Source organism: Lytechinus variegatus, chromosome 7, assembly GCF_018143015.1.
Source record: "Lytechinus variegatus isolate NC3 chromosome 7, Lvar_3.0, whole genome shotgun sequence".
Classification (NCBI taxonomy): Eukaryota; Metazoa; Echinodermata; class Echinoidea; order Temnopleuroida; family Toxopneustidae; genus Lytechinus; species Lytechinus variegatus.
This window is the reverse complement of record NC_054746.1, coordinates 379,930-394,381: the sequence shown is the minus strand read 5'-3', so window position 1 is coordinate 394,381 and position 14,452 is coordinate 379,930. Positions and strand designations below refer to the sequence as shown.

Sequence of the window (14,452 nt, the reverse complement as noted above, 5' to 3'; positions counted from 1 at the left end):
GGACGCGGCACTACGAGGCCAAATCCATAGTATCCTCCCAACTCTGTTCGGGGGATACAATTATGACACTGATGGCTTTCCCTGGAGTTAAGATTGATTGGATCAGTCGTAACTCTTTGTAAGACAGGGCCCTGATCAACCGACAGTAGATTTTATTTCATATTTTCTCCATTATCTCTCAAGGTGCCACATGAAAAATATAATGGTGTATTATTCCAAGCATCACGATTGGCCAATACGCGTCACATGACATCCAACTTTTTTGTGCAGTGCAAAAGGTGCGCAACGAAATTGAAATTGCACGCTCAAGGAAACCAGTGTGGTAGAAGTCCCGGGAGAAGTCAAACAAAACTGTACTGTAACTTTTTTTAAGAATTTGTTTCTGTGTTGCTATTTCATAAAACAAATAATTCACTTGCTCTGTCATGCGCAAAAGTAAATGCAGAGAAAGCTAGGTTTCTTCAGATGTGCACACTGGGCACTCGCCACAAGCAGCTCGTGCACAGTGCGGCACCTATCTAAAGAAACCTTGGATGCTCTGCATTTCCACTAACGCACTCAGCTGCATGCATTTAAGTCCATCCAAACAAAAAGGTTATTTGAACAGATATACACTAGCGAAAATTTCCTTAAGCCCAAACTATATAGGGTTAAGTTTTTTAGCCCACTTTCTTCTTTCTATTTGCATGATTTTGGCAAAATGTGTTAAAAGTAGCCCAGCTTAACAGAGCCAACACTGTTGTAAAATCAAAGATAATCATTTATATATGGATACCACTAGTCCACTAGGGCACTAAATTATGTTTAAGCTGAGCAAGCATTTCCTTTAATAGCTTAGCTGGGGTTAGGCAAAAATTTGGCATGTGTGAAAAGGAAAAATATAGGTATGGGTTAAGGTTAAGGATAGTACAGGGTCAGAGATAACCCAGGGAGGGTTAGGGTTATGATTCATAACAAAAATGGCCAATCGAGAGTTCGAGACTTGGGTAGAAGAGAGAACTTTTCGTTTTTGAGGTTCCAGTCTGTGCCTCGATGTCAGGATACTGCCACTCGATAGACCTTTATCCATATAATCGTGGTAAGTGCAAAATTTCTGTTTTCACAATTTATCTTGCTATATATTTTGACCATAATCTACCCTAGTCCCGTGAGTATGGTAAATACTCACGGGACTATTCTAGGTCTCTTTTCTACCATGACTAACGATCTATCTTTATTTCACCAGCTCAGGAAAATCAAGCTGAAGGCCCTCACGACCTCTTTTCACCAGGACAATCAGTTTTTATTCCCTCAATCGCATTATACCCACAGGCCTCCAACTTCATTGCACTCCCGGTCTCGGTACTCTCACACCTGAACTTCGCATACGCTGGAACCAGATCTTACATGGAGCTTCAGTTCAACTAATTAACATCCTCTCTGAACAGTGTATTGCTTCTCTTGATTCTTTTTCAGCTGACATCAGTAGCTTGGAAGATGAACTACGTTCTTGTTGTACCCACACCCAGTGGCTTCAGTATAATGATGAAATTGAATCTGCTCTCTCTAAACACAGTGCTCTCCTCACTGAATGCAGGAATAAGAAAATAGGTAACCTCACAAAGAAGCGACAATGGTCAAACAGATTTAGACGACATACCAACAACGATACATCCCCCCATTTGGTTGTTAATCTCATCCTCCCCTCTTTCCCAAGCAGAAACCTCTCTTTCTCTCTAAAGCCTAAAGGGCTCAAGTTTTGCCCGACGCCACCAGAAGTTGAACAGATAGCTCTCAGCCAAGACCTCTCTACATTCTATCGCAGGATACGTCTCAAAGAGGTTTTAGATGAACCCCTTTCTGATCCCGACCCCTTCTACTGGAAAAGCACATGGACTCCACCCAAGAATAGAGTTCCTTCCCTTGAAATTTACATTCAAGCTGTCTCATCCCTAGTTTGCTCCACAGATACCCTCGACATCAGAGCACATGACAACCTTCCCCAAGAAGAACGCCAAGCTCTCTCTTCACTCAAAAACAGGTCCGACATCATCATCAAGCCTGCAGACAAAGGATCAGCCGTCGTCGTTATGGGCCGCCAGCAGTACATCGATGAAGCCATGAAACATCTCAATAATCAATCTCACTATGCACTCCTTGATTCTGACCCTACTTGTAATTTCTCCCTACAGATCCAAACGACACTGAATGATATGAAAGAACACAAGCATCTCTCTTAGAAGTCCCACAAATTTTTCTCTCCCCTACAAATGCTAAGCCTGCCCGCTTCTATCTCCTCCCCAAGATCCACAAACCTGGCAACCCTGGTCGACCCATCCTCTCAGGTAATGGTTCCCCAACAGAGAACATCTCCCTTTTTGTTGATTTCCACATTAAACCCCTTGTCTCACATGCACCCTCTTACATCCACGCACTCCAGACTTTCTCAGGAAACTAAATGACATCAAGGACCAGATACCCAAGACTGCGATCATCGGCACTTTCAATGTTTCTTCACTTAACACCAGCATTCCCCATGATGAAGGTATCCTAGCAGCCTTGGCTGCCAGTGGCCATTCCAGTCCCCCCATATCCGATATCAAATCTCTGATGTCTCATGTACTAACAAAAAACAACTTCACATTCATGGGCAAGCACTACCTACAGATATTCGGTACAGCAATGGGCACCCGGATGGCTCCTCCATTCGCCTGTCTCTTCGTGACCAAGCTGGAACAGCAGATGTTAGATTCAGCCCCCTGTCGCCCATGGATTTGGTGGCGTTACAAAGACGACATTTTCTTCATCTGGACCAGGGAGGAAGATAGCCTTCATACATTCATTGACCACATCAATTCCTTCCACAGGACCATCAAATTCACTTCTGATTTCTCCCAACAGGAAACCAACATCCTTGATGTCACAGTCCAGAAAAAGCCTAATGGTATCACTACTACCTTTATACCTTTTATACCCTACCGCATCTACTGGAAAAATACAGTTGTTCCTACCCTGTACTCTAAACCCACAGATACCCACCAGTACCTCCACTCATCCAGCTGCCACCCCCGTCACTGCAAAACCGGCATCGCTTACAGTCAAGCCCTCAGACTTCGCCGTATCTGCTCCGACTCCTCCGAGGACCCTGATTTTTCCTTCCATACCAGGAATTTGCAGAAACATCTCTGTGCCAGGGGCCACAGGGCCAGGGCAGTCCTGCTGGCAATTAACAAATTTCGTTCTCTCCCCAGATCTGAAGTTCTCAAACCAAACAGTGACAAGACTACCGACAGAATCCCTTTTGACCACCTTCCATCCCAATCTACCCCCTCTCCGCAAAATCCTGTGTGATAACCACATTTTACACACTTCTGATCGTCTCCAACAGGCCATTCCCGATACTCCCCTCCTAGCATACCGACGCCCACCAAATCTCAGGGACCTCATTGTTCGTGCTGAATTGCCCTCCCTCACTAACCATTCTTCTCCCATACAGCATGGCACCTTCAAGTGCACCAGCAACAGGTGCATTACATGCGAAATACACATTCACGAGAGCAACACTTTCACCAGCAACTCTTCCAGCCTTTCTCACCAAACCAAGGGCAACATCAACATGCAATACCACTAATGCTCATCACTTGCAGAGTTTGTATGGTACAATACGTAGGGGAAACCAAGACCACACTCAAGAAACGATTCTACGGGCACAGATCCACTGTCAACACAGCAAAGCTGGACACTCCAGTTGGCCGCCATTTTAACCTTCCCAACCACTCCATCACTGACATGATGCTACAGGAAATCAAATCTATAGGTACCCGTCCTGACTCAGTCCATACTAGCAGAGAGAAGTTCTGGATGAGACGACTTTGCACCACTCATCGTCATGGCCTTAACATCCAAGAGGGGAATGACTGATTAATCTTTCCTATCCACTTTCCATTTATACATATAATTTTTCCCTCAGCTCTTTTAGATTAGTTACATTATAGTTTCTTCCTCTAATTTCCTTCCATATCTCATACAAGCTCAGCTCCATTTTTTCTTCCTTATTCAGGCGATATAATAATTATTATATAATTTTTTTCTACACTCACCTCTTTTAGATTTACCACATATTTATTTTGCTTATTTACATTTATACTATGGTTTCTTCATAATGCACCCCCTCTCTCATACAACCTCTACTTCTATATTTGCTTTTACCCTTTTAGGCAATTTGCTTCTTTTTTTTTTTTTTTTTCATATATACAGGGTGGTTTTTTTCTACTATATAGTCTTATATTTTTTTGCCCTCACACCCAGCAGATTACAATATCAGTAACACCATATGTATATATATATATGGACAATTCCACAGGTTGGTGGACATGGGCTTATAAATTCAAATTCAATATTTTCTTGATTTTTTTAATACTTTAAGTCCTTCGTACATGATAGTTTCAGAAACAAGAAATAAAAATTTTATTTTCATAGGTATACTTTGGAAAAAATTTGTCAAAAGTTGTGTCTTCCATTCTGTACCAAAATACAAGAAAAATAGTGAAAAATGAAATATGCCTTATTACCATTTTGTTATTGCAACAACATACCACTTTATATATTTCTGAAGTTTAGAAGAGTCAAATTACTTACATGTAAAATACACAACAGCTTTTCAAGTAAATTTGTAGTACTCATTCAAAAATGAATATTGCAACCTGCTCAGGTGATGTAACGTAACTGAAAAAACTGACTTTGTTTTCTGAGAGAAAAATTCTTCACTGTTACTTGGTGGGATTTTGAACTCTCTTCCTTCAAACAATCTTTGACACAGTGATGACTATCAAAATCATTAAAAAGTACAATTTTTATAAAAATGATGAAGAAAAACTGCAACGTGAGTAACTTTGTAACATAAGTAACTATCATGTAATTTGAGTAACCAGTAAAAATTATTCAGTTAGGTAACATTTTCTGTGGGATGTCAAGTTTTAAGTCTCATGGTGAGTTGTGAAGTTATTTTTGATTAATTACAAGCAAAATGAAGGTACACCTCTTTGATGTGACTCTTCATCAAAATATCAGTGGTCATACAATCACACAAAAAATTGATTAGTAGAAGTATTCACAATGAGAGAGTGCATTAGTAAGACTTGGTTTTCATTAACCAAACATTAAAGAGTGTTCGAACGACACATTGAATGCCCTTACCTGTAACCCTATGTAGGCTTGGGTATTTTGGGAGTTGATATGGCCGGGGGGGGGGGGCCCTCCCAGGCCCCCCTTGAGATCTCGGCCATTGGCCGCATGATCATGCCAATTTGCGCGCAGGTTGTCTTGGACATAATCTACAATACTATACAGTTATTTATTTCACGCAAATTGGTATTAAGCGATTATGCTAATTTATGCATAATTAGTAAGCAAAATCATACTTTTCCCTCTTTCTCCCTGATAAAGCTCCAATTGTTCCAATTTTTGGTATAAAATCTCTTTTTGATGTTCCTAGCAATGAATTTTACACACATTATTTAATTTTTAATGACATGTGTGTTGTTAACCATACATGGACAAAATGTAATGTGAGTAACCGTAACGTGAGTAACCATATTATCTGCATCCCTAGTAAAAACCATGTGTTCTTTATTTTTTTAATCATATACAAAGTTTGTCTCCCTAATATACTTCCATAGAGCTATTAACAGAAGGAGATCTGACTCTCTCAAACGCTTTGCCCCATGCGCGGCACCGCTAATCCCCTCTCAGCAGGGTCCCTCACGGCGCATTACAGAGGCCGCTCGTAAATCAGATAAGTAAAGTTGATCGACGCGATCAACAGCTCGGGTTTGTGCTTGCGCAGTAGTGTTTTCACCCATAATGCATTTCACATCGGCTTCACGAATTTTATGCAAACATGGCGGCTCACGATTTCGAACGTCGTGATTTCGAAGACGAAAATCTGGTTTTGGAACCAGCTGAATGCAGGCCTGACCAGATTTCACAAAAAGAAATACGGGACAATCGACAAAGTACGCTGCATGAGCGGATCGACCAAGCCAGGTCTTAAAAAAAAAGATCAACAAAGGAGGCTACACGGTGTTCGACTTGGGGAAAAATTTTACAGAATTGGAAGGTGGGGGGGGGGTGAACGAAAGAATGAAGGAGGGAATGGAAAGGCGAAAGAAAAGAGTTGAATTGAGAACGGATAGAAAGAAAAAATGAAGGAAAAAATAAAGAAAAAAAGGAATGTTAGAATAAAATGATGAAAGATAGAATAAAGGAAAAAAACGTTTCCGTCATTATTTGAAATGAATTAAGAAAAAAAAGAAAAGTAGGAAGGGAAGATGTGTGAAAGAAAACATAAGGGAGAGAAAGAAAAGAAGCAAGAAAAAAGGATGAGGAAAGAAAGAATGAATAAAAGAAAAATGCTTCCTTTATTCTTTGAAAGAAAGAAAAACAGGAAGGGAGGGAGGGAAATAAAGAAAAAAGGACACAAATTAGAAGGAAAATAATAATAAAGAATGAAAGAAAGGATGAAAGAGAGGGAGGAAAAAATGAAGGAGAGAATTTAAAAAAGAAAATAATGGAAGGATCGAGAAAGAATGAAAAGAAAAGGGAGAAGGAAGCAAAGAAAAGTGGAAAGAAAAAATGAAGGAAAAAAGGAAATTTAAAATAGGATGGAGAGTAAGACAAACAAGGAAAGAAAGAAAAATGAACAGAGAGAGAAGATCAGGAAAGAAAGTTAGGATGGAATAAAAAAGGGGCAAAGAGGAAGGAAAGAATGATGCCAGAAAAAGGATATGAAAGAAAAAAGTCGATCTTAAACAAACAAAAAATCTCATAATCTAACAAAAATCATAATGATATTCGATGTTTCTAAATATATCTAGAACAGAAATATAATGTTTTAGAAATGAGGGGAGGGGTCAGGTGTCCGGACAATTTATATTTTGGAAGCCTGTTTCTTTCTTTAGATTAAACTAAAAATATGAATTCAATAGTTGTAATCATCTTTATTTTGTTCTCTATAATATTTTTAAATCATGATTATTTTTTGTCCTAAAAATTGTAAAACTTCACTTGTAATTTTTTCCAAATGACTTTGGAACTTAAAATGAATCGTCCTGACATAGAACTGGGTATACTTCTTTGTGGTCCCAAACGTGTTGTTTTTAAGTTCTTTCTTATGTAGAATAACAATTTTTATACTTTGTTCTCCTTTTTACTGGTTTGTAAATTAAATCTGTTCGCTCCGCGGACCCTGCTATTTTCCAAAAACGATACAGAGACAAGAGCTGAGCGAGCACGGCTCCCGTCATTCATTACACTCACTTTCAGCTTACACAAATAGGAGTGCGTGGGGCACCGGAGGGTACTCCACGATGCGACAATCGCCAGAGAAATGCCCCGCAGATTCGTCGTTATATTATCAATTCCATTGTAACCTCACTAATGATCTTTGCATCAAAATTAAGCTCAAAGTATGCTTTTTCTCCGTATTATAATTTCTAAACCAGGTACGGGTAGGAAAAGATTTAACTACGGAAGAAAGACAGACATACTTAAAATAACCAATCTCCAACTTCCTCCGTTTGTAATTTTGTTGAGTCAATTTAGATTGCAACGTATTTGGTATGTATGCAAAGGGGATCATCTCAGAAGTTCAACCATACATAAAACACGTACATCAGGAATCCGTACAAAGAGATATGGATGTTAGAAGAACAGCAAGTCGTGTTCCAATTTTGAAAAAAACTGAGCTCGGGGGAAGTTATGTGGGAGAACGTTGTTTATGGCGGTGCCTCGCAGGGTCCTTCAAAAAGCGTGCTCTAACTTTCGCCTGGCGGCTTGCCGATTGATGTTAGATATCGTTCCTTCGCCCGAAGGAAGCAATAACAAAGGATTAACAGAGGAATTGGAAGATGGTTCTCCTTCTCTGTTAGCTCCATGATACTTCTTTGAAATGGATATAATCAACTTTCATAAAAGCCTTGTATGAGGAGACTTTTCACTTATGTCGACTTTTCATTTTATGCATGTCCAAAAATCGAAATCATGTAACGTGAGTAACCGACACATTTGGTAAAAAAAAAAAAAGATATTTTCGCAGATATAATGCTTAGAAAATCCAAACGACAAATCTGTGCCAAACAATTTGAAAACTGTGACACTACACAAACTGAACAATACAGGAACTTGTTCTTCCGATTGTTGAGTGGAATCACCTGTCCTGAGTGACGCTGGAGGACCCTGCAACTAGCCAGGGGCCTGTTGCATGAAATGGTCTTTCGTAGAACCATTCTACGTAAGAACGAGACATCGCTCAACTTTTTCACAAAGCCGATTTGGGCGATACGAAGAATGGTCCTTGGAAAGACACCTCCAGACATGTCCTACGTAGGCATGATCTTCTTTGCACACCGCCCGCCACCGTCGGCATTGAGAGAAAATGTGTTTACGGCAAGCCACACTGACATATCACCTTTAAACATATTATTTAGGGGGTTGATGATGCATTTTATCTGGGATGGCGCCAAGTTATTCTATATGTGGGGCCTAGTTGTCATCAATTTCAGGTCAACAAGACGACCAAAAACGGATGTCATTTTAACTTCTCCAGGGGTAATGTAGGCCCAAATATATATTTTTTTAATGTTTTCTTTTATTCTCCCTCCATCCTATCCCCACCCCTTATTTCCATTTAAAAAAAAATAATAAACTGGAACTATCAAAATGGGCGGCACTATCTCTCTGACCACTCATGCTTTCTCATTATAGATAATTAAACAACATGAAAAAATTTCTTTAAAAGAAATGTAAGGAAAAAAAAATCAGCAAAAAAAAAGAAAAAAGAACGATACAAAACTAAAATGTTAAACATGCTTAATCATTTATTTATTTTTATTTCATTTTCATTATAATTATTATTTTTTGATGAGATTAACTTTAATCAATGAAAATTAATTCTTGGATTTGGGATAACTGATGTGAAACAAAACAAAAATCTGCAGTAACAAAATAGCTAATTGAATTTAAGATACAGATTAGACCTATAGCTTACGACTTTCACGAATCCATCACAATCATTACAAATGAAGATAAGTTCATCAATGAAATGATTGTGGAAAGTCCATACGAATAGGCACATTTCAAATTGTAGGGTAGGCCCCTTTTGCTCCTATGTCATGTTAAAGAATTGAAATGTTGATCATATATATTTTTTATATTCTTAAATCTTATATTCTTATATAAACTTCCACAAATTAAGTGATCAACTTTATTATGACCAACGTTTATGATCGTTGTAATTTTTAGCATTATTTCTGTTAATAGTATTTTTTCCATTGCGCATTGCATAACCTTTTCTATGTTTTAATTATTATTGCAAAGCACTACTTTATTCACTTGGACATGTTTGCAGCAATGTTCATATTTTCCTTGTCTTCGGTTACTTATCATGCAACTGAGGTATGTTTATCCTCTAAACACTCACATTTATATTTCTTGCGTTACATCTGACAAATAAAATAAATAAATTAGATTTTTCACACGCAGCCTCTCATATTTTCCTTTTAAGTCTCATACAATCAGACACTGTTGATTTTGTTTACTCCATTCAAACCCTATTTTTACCTCAACAAATAACATATTAACGCATAATTTGCAAAATTATCACTATATATAAGTATTCTATAAAAATACAGAATATTGAACAAATAAAATGTCGAAATTACTTAGTTGAATCAATTTTTATATTGGACAAGGGCCTCTTTCGTTGAATAGCAATGAAAGGTGTCTCTAAAAGGACACCATATTCTAAATAAGGGAAATAATGAAAATTTCGATTTTATTCAGTTATATTTGTGAATCTTCAAAGTTTTTTCTCTTTTTACCTCATAAAGTAAGCTCCACATATCAATTCTACAATCAGTAATAAATAAAACATCTTTTGATCTAATTTCATTGAAATAAATGATTTTATGAAAAGTCGTCATTCCGAAATAAAAGGTTCAGGTAACGATCGAGACTAAATATTTTTCTGATACTATCGATATCAAACGAAGGACGGACTTGGAAGACAAAATGAAACGGAAAGCGCTGATTTGTCGCCAATCTTCCTATCTCGGAAGAATGATCCTAGGACGTTCCTACGTATCGCTCATCTCGTCATGCAACAGGCCCCAGGAGGCTTCTAGAGAGTAAAAATCATTTACTAACGTAAGGTTACTCTCATACGAAGCCAGGTCTTCTATTCTATACATGTGTGTGTACCACCAAAAAACCTGAAACTTTCGCCCCCGAGATTTCTACTTAGTAACTTTCTCTCTAAAAGATCTAGCCCAGGGATACAACTTCATTTCCGACATTTCTATGGCTACGCTATGGATTTTATTTTTAGACAAGAATTCATTAAAAAAATTAGAAAAATATCATGAAAAGAAGGAAGAGACTTGCCCGATGTTTACGCCGCCATCTTCTTGTTTTCTTTTGTTCTTCCACGATATGGACGATTGCGTCGTAAATGAAGTTGTATCCCATGTAAAAAGTTAAATGATTTAGGGCTAAATCTTTTAGAAAGTTACTAGATCTAAGTAGAAATCTTTGGGGCGAAAGTTTCAGTTTTTTTGGTGGTACACACACATGTATAGAATAGAAGACCTGGCTTCGTATGAGAGTAACCTTACGTTAGTAAATGATTTTTACTCTCTAGAAGCCTCCTAGGCCGTGGGTCAAGGGCGTTTATCGTGTCAAAACGTTTCAGTTGGAGCCTCAGGTTTTATTATACATTGAAAAAAAGGAGAAAAATACATTGATTGGGAAATTGCTTGTTCCCGCAGTCATATCGCTGCAGTTAGTGAAATATGTAATTCGGAACTCTGGTTTCATCATGCTGCCTAACAACTGTACGAGCCATACGCACTGCCAGAGCACAGCCATGAGCACGGCAGAGAAATGCGCGCTTGTTATCCAAACTTGGAGTCTAAATTGGTCAGGATTGAACCTTATTATTATTCATAGACTCAATGTAAAGTAACTTTAAATTTTTTTTGGATGTTACCAACCTACCTTTAGATGCAAATCATCGCAATATATGAATATTCCATAATAATATCCTCAATGTTTATCGAAACAGTCGAGAAAAATGTAGACTCACGTGTCGGACTGAAACTGATCATGAAAGCAGAAAAATTTGCGTTGCCAATTTAGCTGTATACACAGAATGTACGTTTGTAAATTCAAACTGCTTTATTTAATATGGTGAAAATATGTATTTATAAACAATTTTATTCACAAACAAACACTTGAAAATGAACATTTAGACTAGTCTTGATGGAATTCTGGTATAATACTTAATAGCATAATATTTCGCCTTGGACCAATTTTGATAATAATTCCTTTTCCAAAGTGACAAGATGTATAGATTCCATTAACATGATTTAAGAAGGCAGATTGCATCCTTTTATGAATGCATTTTTCTGGCCCTGACTTTCGATCTTTGTGTTTCTGTGTGTAGTTAAAAGAGCTAAAGGAGAATGAAACCTTTGGAGCAAATAGGCTTGTGTAGAAACAGAAAAATCAAAGAATAAGAATAAAGAAAGTTTGAGAAAAATCGGACAAATAATGAGAAAGTTATGAGCATTTGAAGATTGCAATCACTAATGCTATGGAGATCCTCCCACTGGCAATGTGACAAGGATGTGTGATGTCACTGATGAACAACTTTCCCTTTGGTGGACTATAAAATACCCTCAAAATGTCTCTTTTTGCTTTTTCTTATGATGATACAAACTCTTTATCCATGATGTATTCTTAAAACATATGTATTGCATGCCCTCATGTAGAAAGAACACATGATCTATGGATAGATGTGATGAGAGGCAATTCAAGTGAAATATATACTAGAGTAATGGGGAGAGTTGTTCACAAGTGACATCAGACATCTTTGTCGCATTGCCAATTTGCTATCTCCATAGCAATAGTGATCGCAATATTCAAATGCTCATAACTTTCTCATTATTTGTCCGATTTTTCTCAAACATTTGTTGATCTGTTTCTTTGATTTTTCTGTTTTCACACAAGCTATCTTGTTCCAATGGTTTCATTCTCCTTTAAAGAGAGAGAGAAATATGAGGGGATGAGAGGAGAGAGAGAAATAAGAGATTATACTAACGAAAAATATAGACGAATAACGGGGGAAAAATGAATGTAAATGCATAATATTAATTTTAGTAAGTTCAATGGAAGAGAAAGAATTTTTTTTGGGGGGTGGGCTTGTCAACTTTTTTTCTGGTACGAAATATCCTTAATTTTAGGTTCAAAACACATTTCTTTTTTTTCTTTTTTTTTTGCTTGTCAATTTAGTTCTGGTACGAAATATCCTTAATTTTTGGTTGAAAACGTTTTTTTTAATTATTTTTTTGCTTGTCAATTTTTTTCTGGTATGAAATATTCTTAATTTTTTTGTTAAACCTTTTTTTGGCTTGTCAAAAATTTGCCCCCCCCCCCTTGAAAAATACTGGACCTGCCCCTTATGGAAGATTCAGTTTTCCTAATAACAGAACCATGTTACTTCTAGTAAATGTAATAATTTCCATTGCAAGATATGATTTGTAAATAAAGAAGAAAGGAAAATTAATGAATATTTTAAGAATCTGATGAATACAAAATGTGTGCCTTTTATTATTTTGTGAACAGAAATTTTAAAACTTTATTCATGAAGACTCCTGACAAAATGTCAAAATGACAAAATGTGATGGATATTATTGTCAGACAACAAAATAATGATGATGAAAATGCTTGCTTCTTTGAGAAGAGGAGGGAAGAATAGCGAGGGAATGGGAAGAGGGAGAAACAATTTGTATATAATGAGGTGTACATACAAACTACAAAAAAAAGTTGTTTCAGAACAGAGAACATTACATGATGAGAGAGAGGGGAGGGAAGACATGCAGTAGAGTTGTACTGGTTGGACAGGCCTATGCCGGTGAGAGGGAATAGTTCGAACCAATGTTATAAAAGACTGAAAAATATGTACTGATTAAAATTTAGAGGATTTTAGTATGATCACAATGATATAACTTAGTTTTATCATTATGATCATCACAATAATCATGATTATTCAAAATTGTTTCAGCATCCTTTAGGAAACTGACATTTATGACCCAGCGCCCTTTCATTCTGGAATAATTTTAGGGACATTTATCTTTCCATTTTTCCCTATCTCTATTTCACTTTCCACTATATAATATCTCATTTCTCACTCTCTCCACTTGTTCACTGCTACCACCCTGCCTGTGGTGAATCTACAGGTAGGACTATGGTATGCCAATGTTGTATTGAGCACACACTTTAAAAAATCCTTAAAATATCACTTTTGTGACCAAAATTACTAATTTCCATACAGTTTTAATTTATTTATCATTAGTAACGTGGGAATAATTTTTGTATTCACCAGAGCGCTCAAAAACTTGAGTTTTGGGCATATTTTTGTGTACGCCCTCTATTGGTGGAAAGTAATATGGCAAGAAAATTTTCATTTTTTGATCTCTATTTTTAATTAAGAAAAAATGATATAAAGAATCAAATTTAAATAAGAGCCAAACGGTATGAATTAACAGGTCTAATGGAAACTGTCAGTGTAAAAAAATGAAGCATTTGCCCCAAAGAAAAAGAGAAAATAAGCCAAACATTGCCACCTTTATTTTGTCACACATGGAGATATAACTGAGAACAAGGTTGTTCAATCATTGTCATTGAATGAGTGGTTAGATCTAACGTTACTGCTAAAATACGTTGTCTGTACGTACGGGAGTCCAAGCTTTTCATTCTAATTTCTATGTACCGTAGTATGTATTGGTGAGTGAGCCAACGCAGTTCAGCGGAACAACCAAAATACAGAGACTGAAGCTTTTGGTCTACCCACGGCCTATCCTGGCTACCTGCAACGTACACATCCAGATCCAGAAAGTCGGAGCGGCTAGCGGGACGACGACGGGACGTTCGATCCCTCTCCTTCAGCTTCATGGACCACCACCCACCCGAGCGAACCCGGTCGCCGCGCTGAGGCGGAGAGCCCAGGCCCAAGACGTCGAAGAGAGAGAGCCGGGCTCGCGTTCGCTCATGTCAGAAAACAAGCCTCAGCAATTATACTCAAACTCTATAAAAACTGTCAAAAGATGATTATCAACAATCAGGACTAGCTAATCTCTATCTTTTCTCACCTCTCTTTATCAGGAAACCGTCTGTAGATGTAGCAAATACCGGTACACCCTGTCTCTGTCGAAAAAAAAAAAACACTTTTTGAGCAATCCGCGAAAATTTTGTTGCCAATTTGTAAAAACTTAAGATAAATTTTGTTAAATGATTTCATTTTTCAGTACTTACATCGTATAAATTAAAAATATTTGATTTAATATATTTTTCTGATTGATTAAAAAACTGAATGATCTATATTTATCAAAAACTAAGTTCCCCAATTATTAAAAAT

General features: G+C 37.3%; 2 protein-coding genes across 2 annotated transcripts in view; one reads left to right on the top strand and one right to left on the bottom strand.

Moving 5' to 3' along the window:
* The window catches only part of LOC121418134, a 31,407-nt gene extending 17,132 nt beyond the window's left edge, over positions 1–14,275 (bottom strand). The window contains exon 1 of the mRNA XM_041611841.1: positions 14,187–14,275. The gene's annotated coding sequence lies outside the window, so the exon portion shown is untranslated. The remainder of the gene's footprint in view (positions 1–14,186) is intronic.
* LOC121418037 lies at positions 1,033–3,330 on the top strand. The gene is made up of 3 exons (XM_041611739.1): positions 1,033–1,078; positions 1,456–2,154; positions 2,420–3,330. Exons 1-3 carry the CDS (start codon positions 1,033–1,035, stop codon positions 3,328–3,330), a joined length of 1,656 nt encoding a protein of 551 aa, XP_041467673.1.
* Positions 14,276–14,452: the final 177 nt, after the last annotated feature.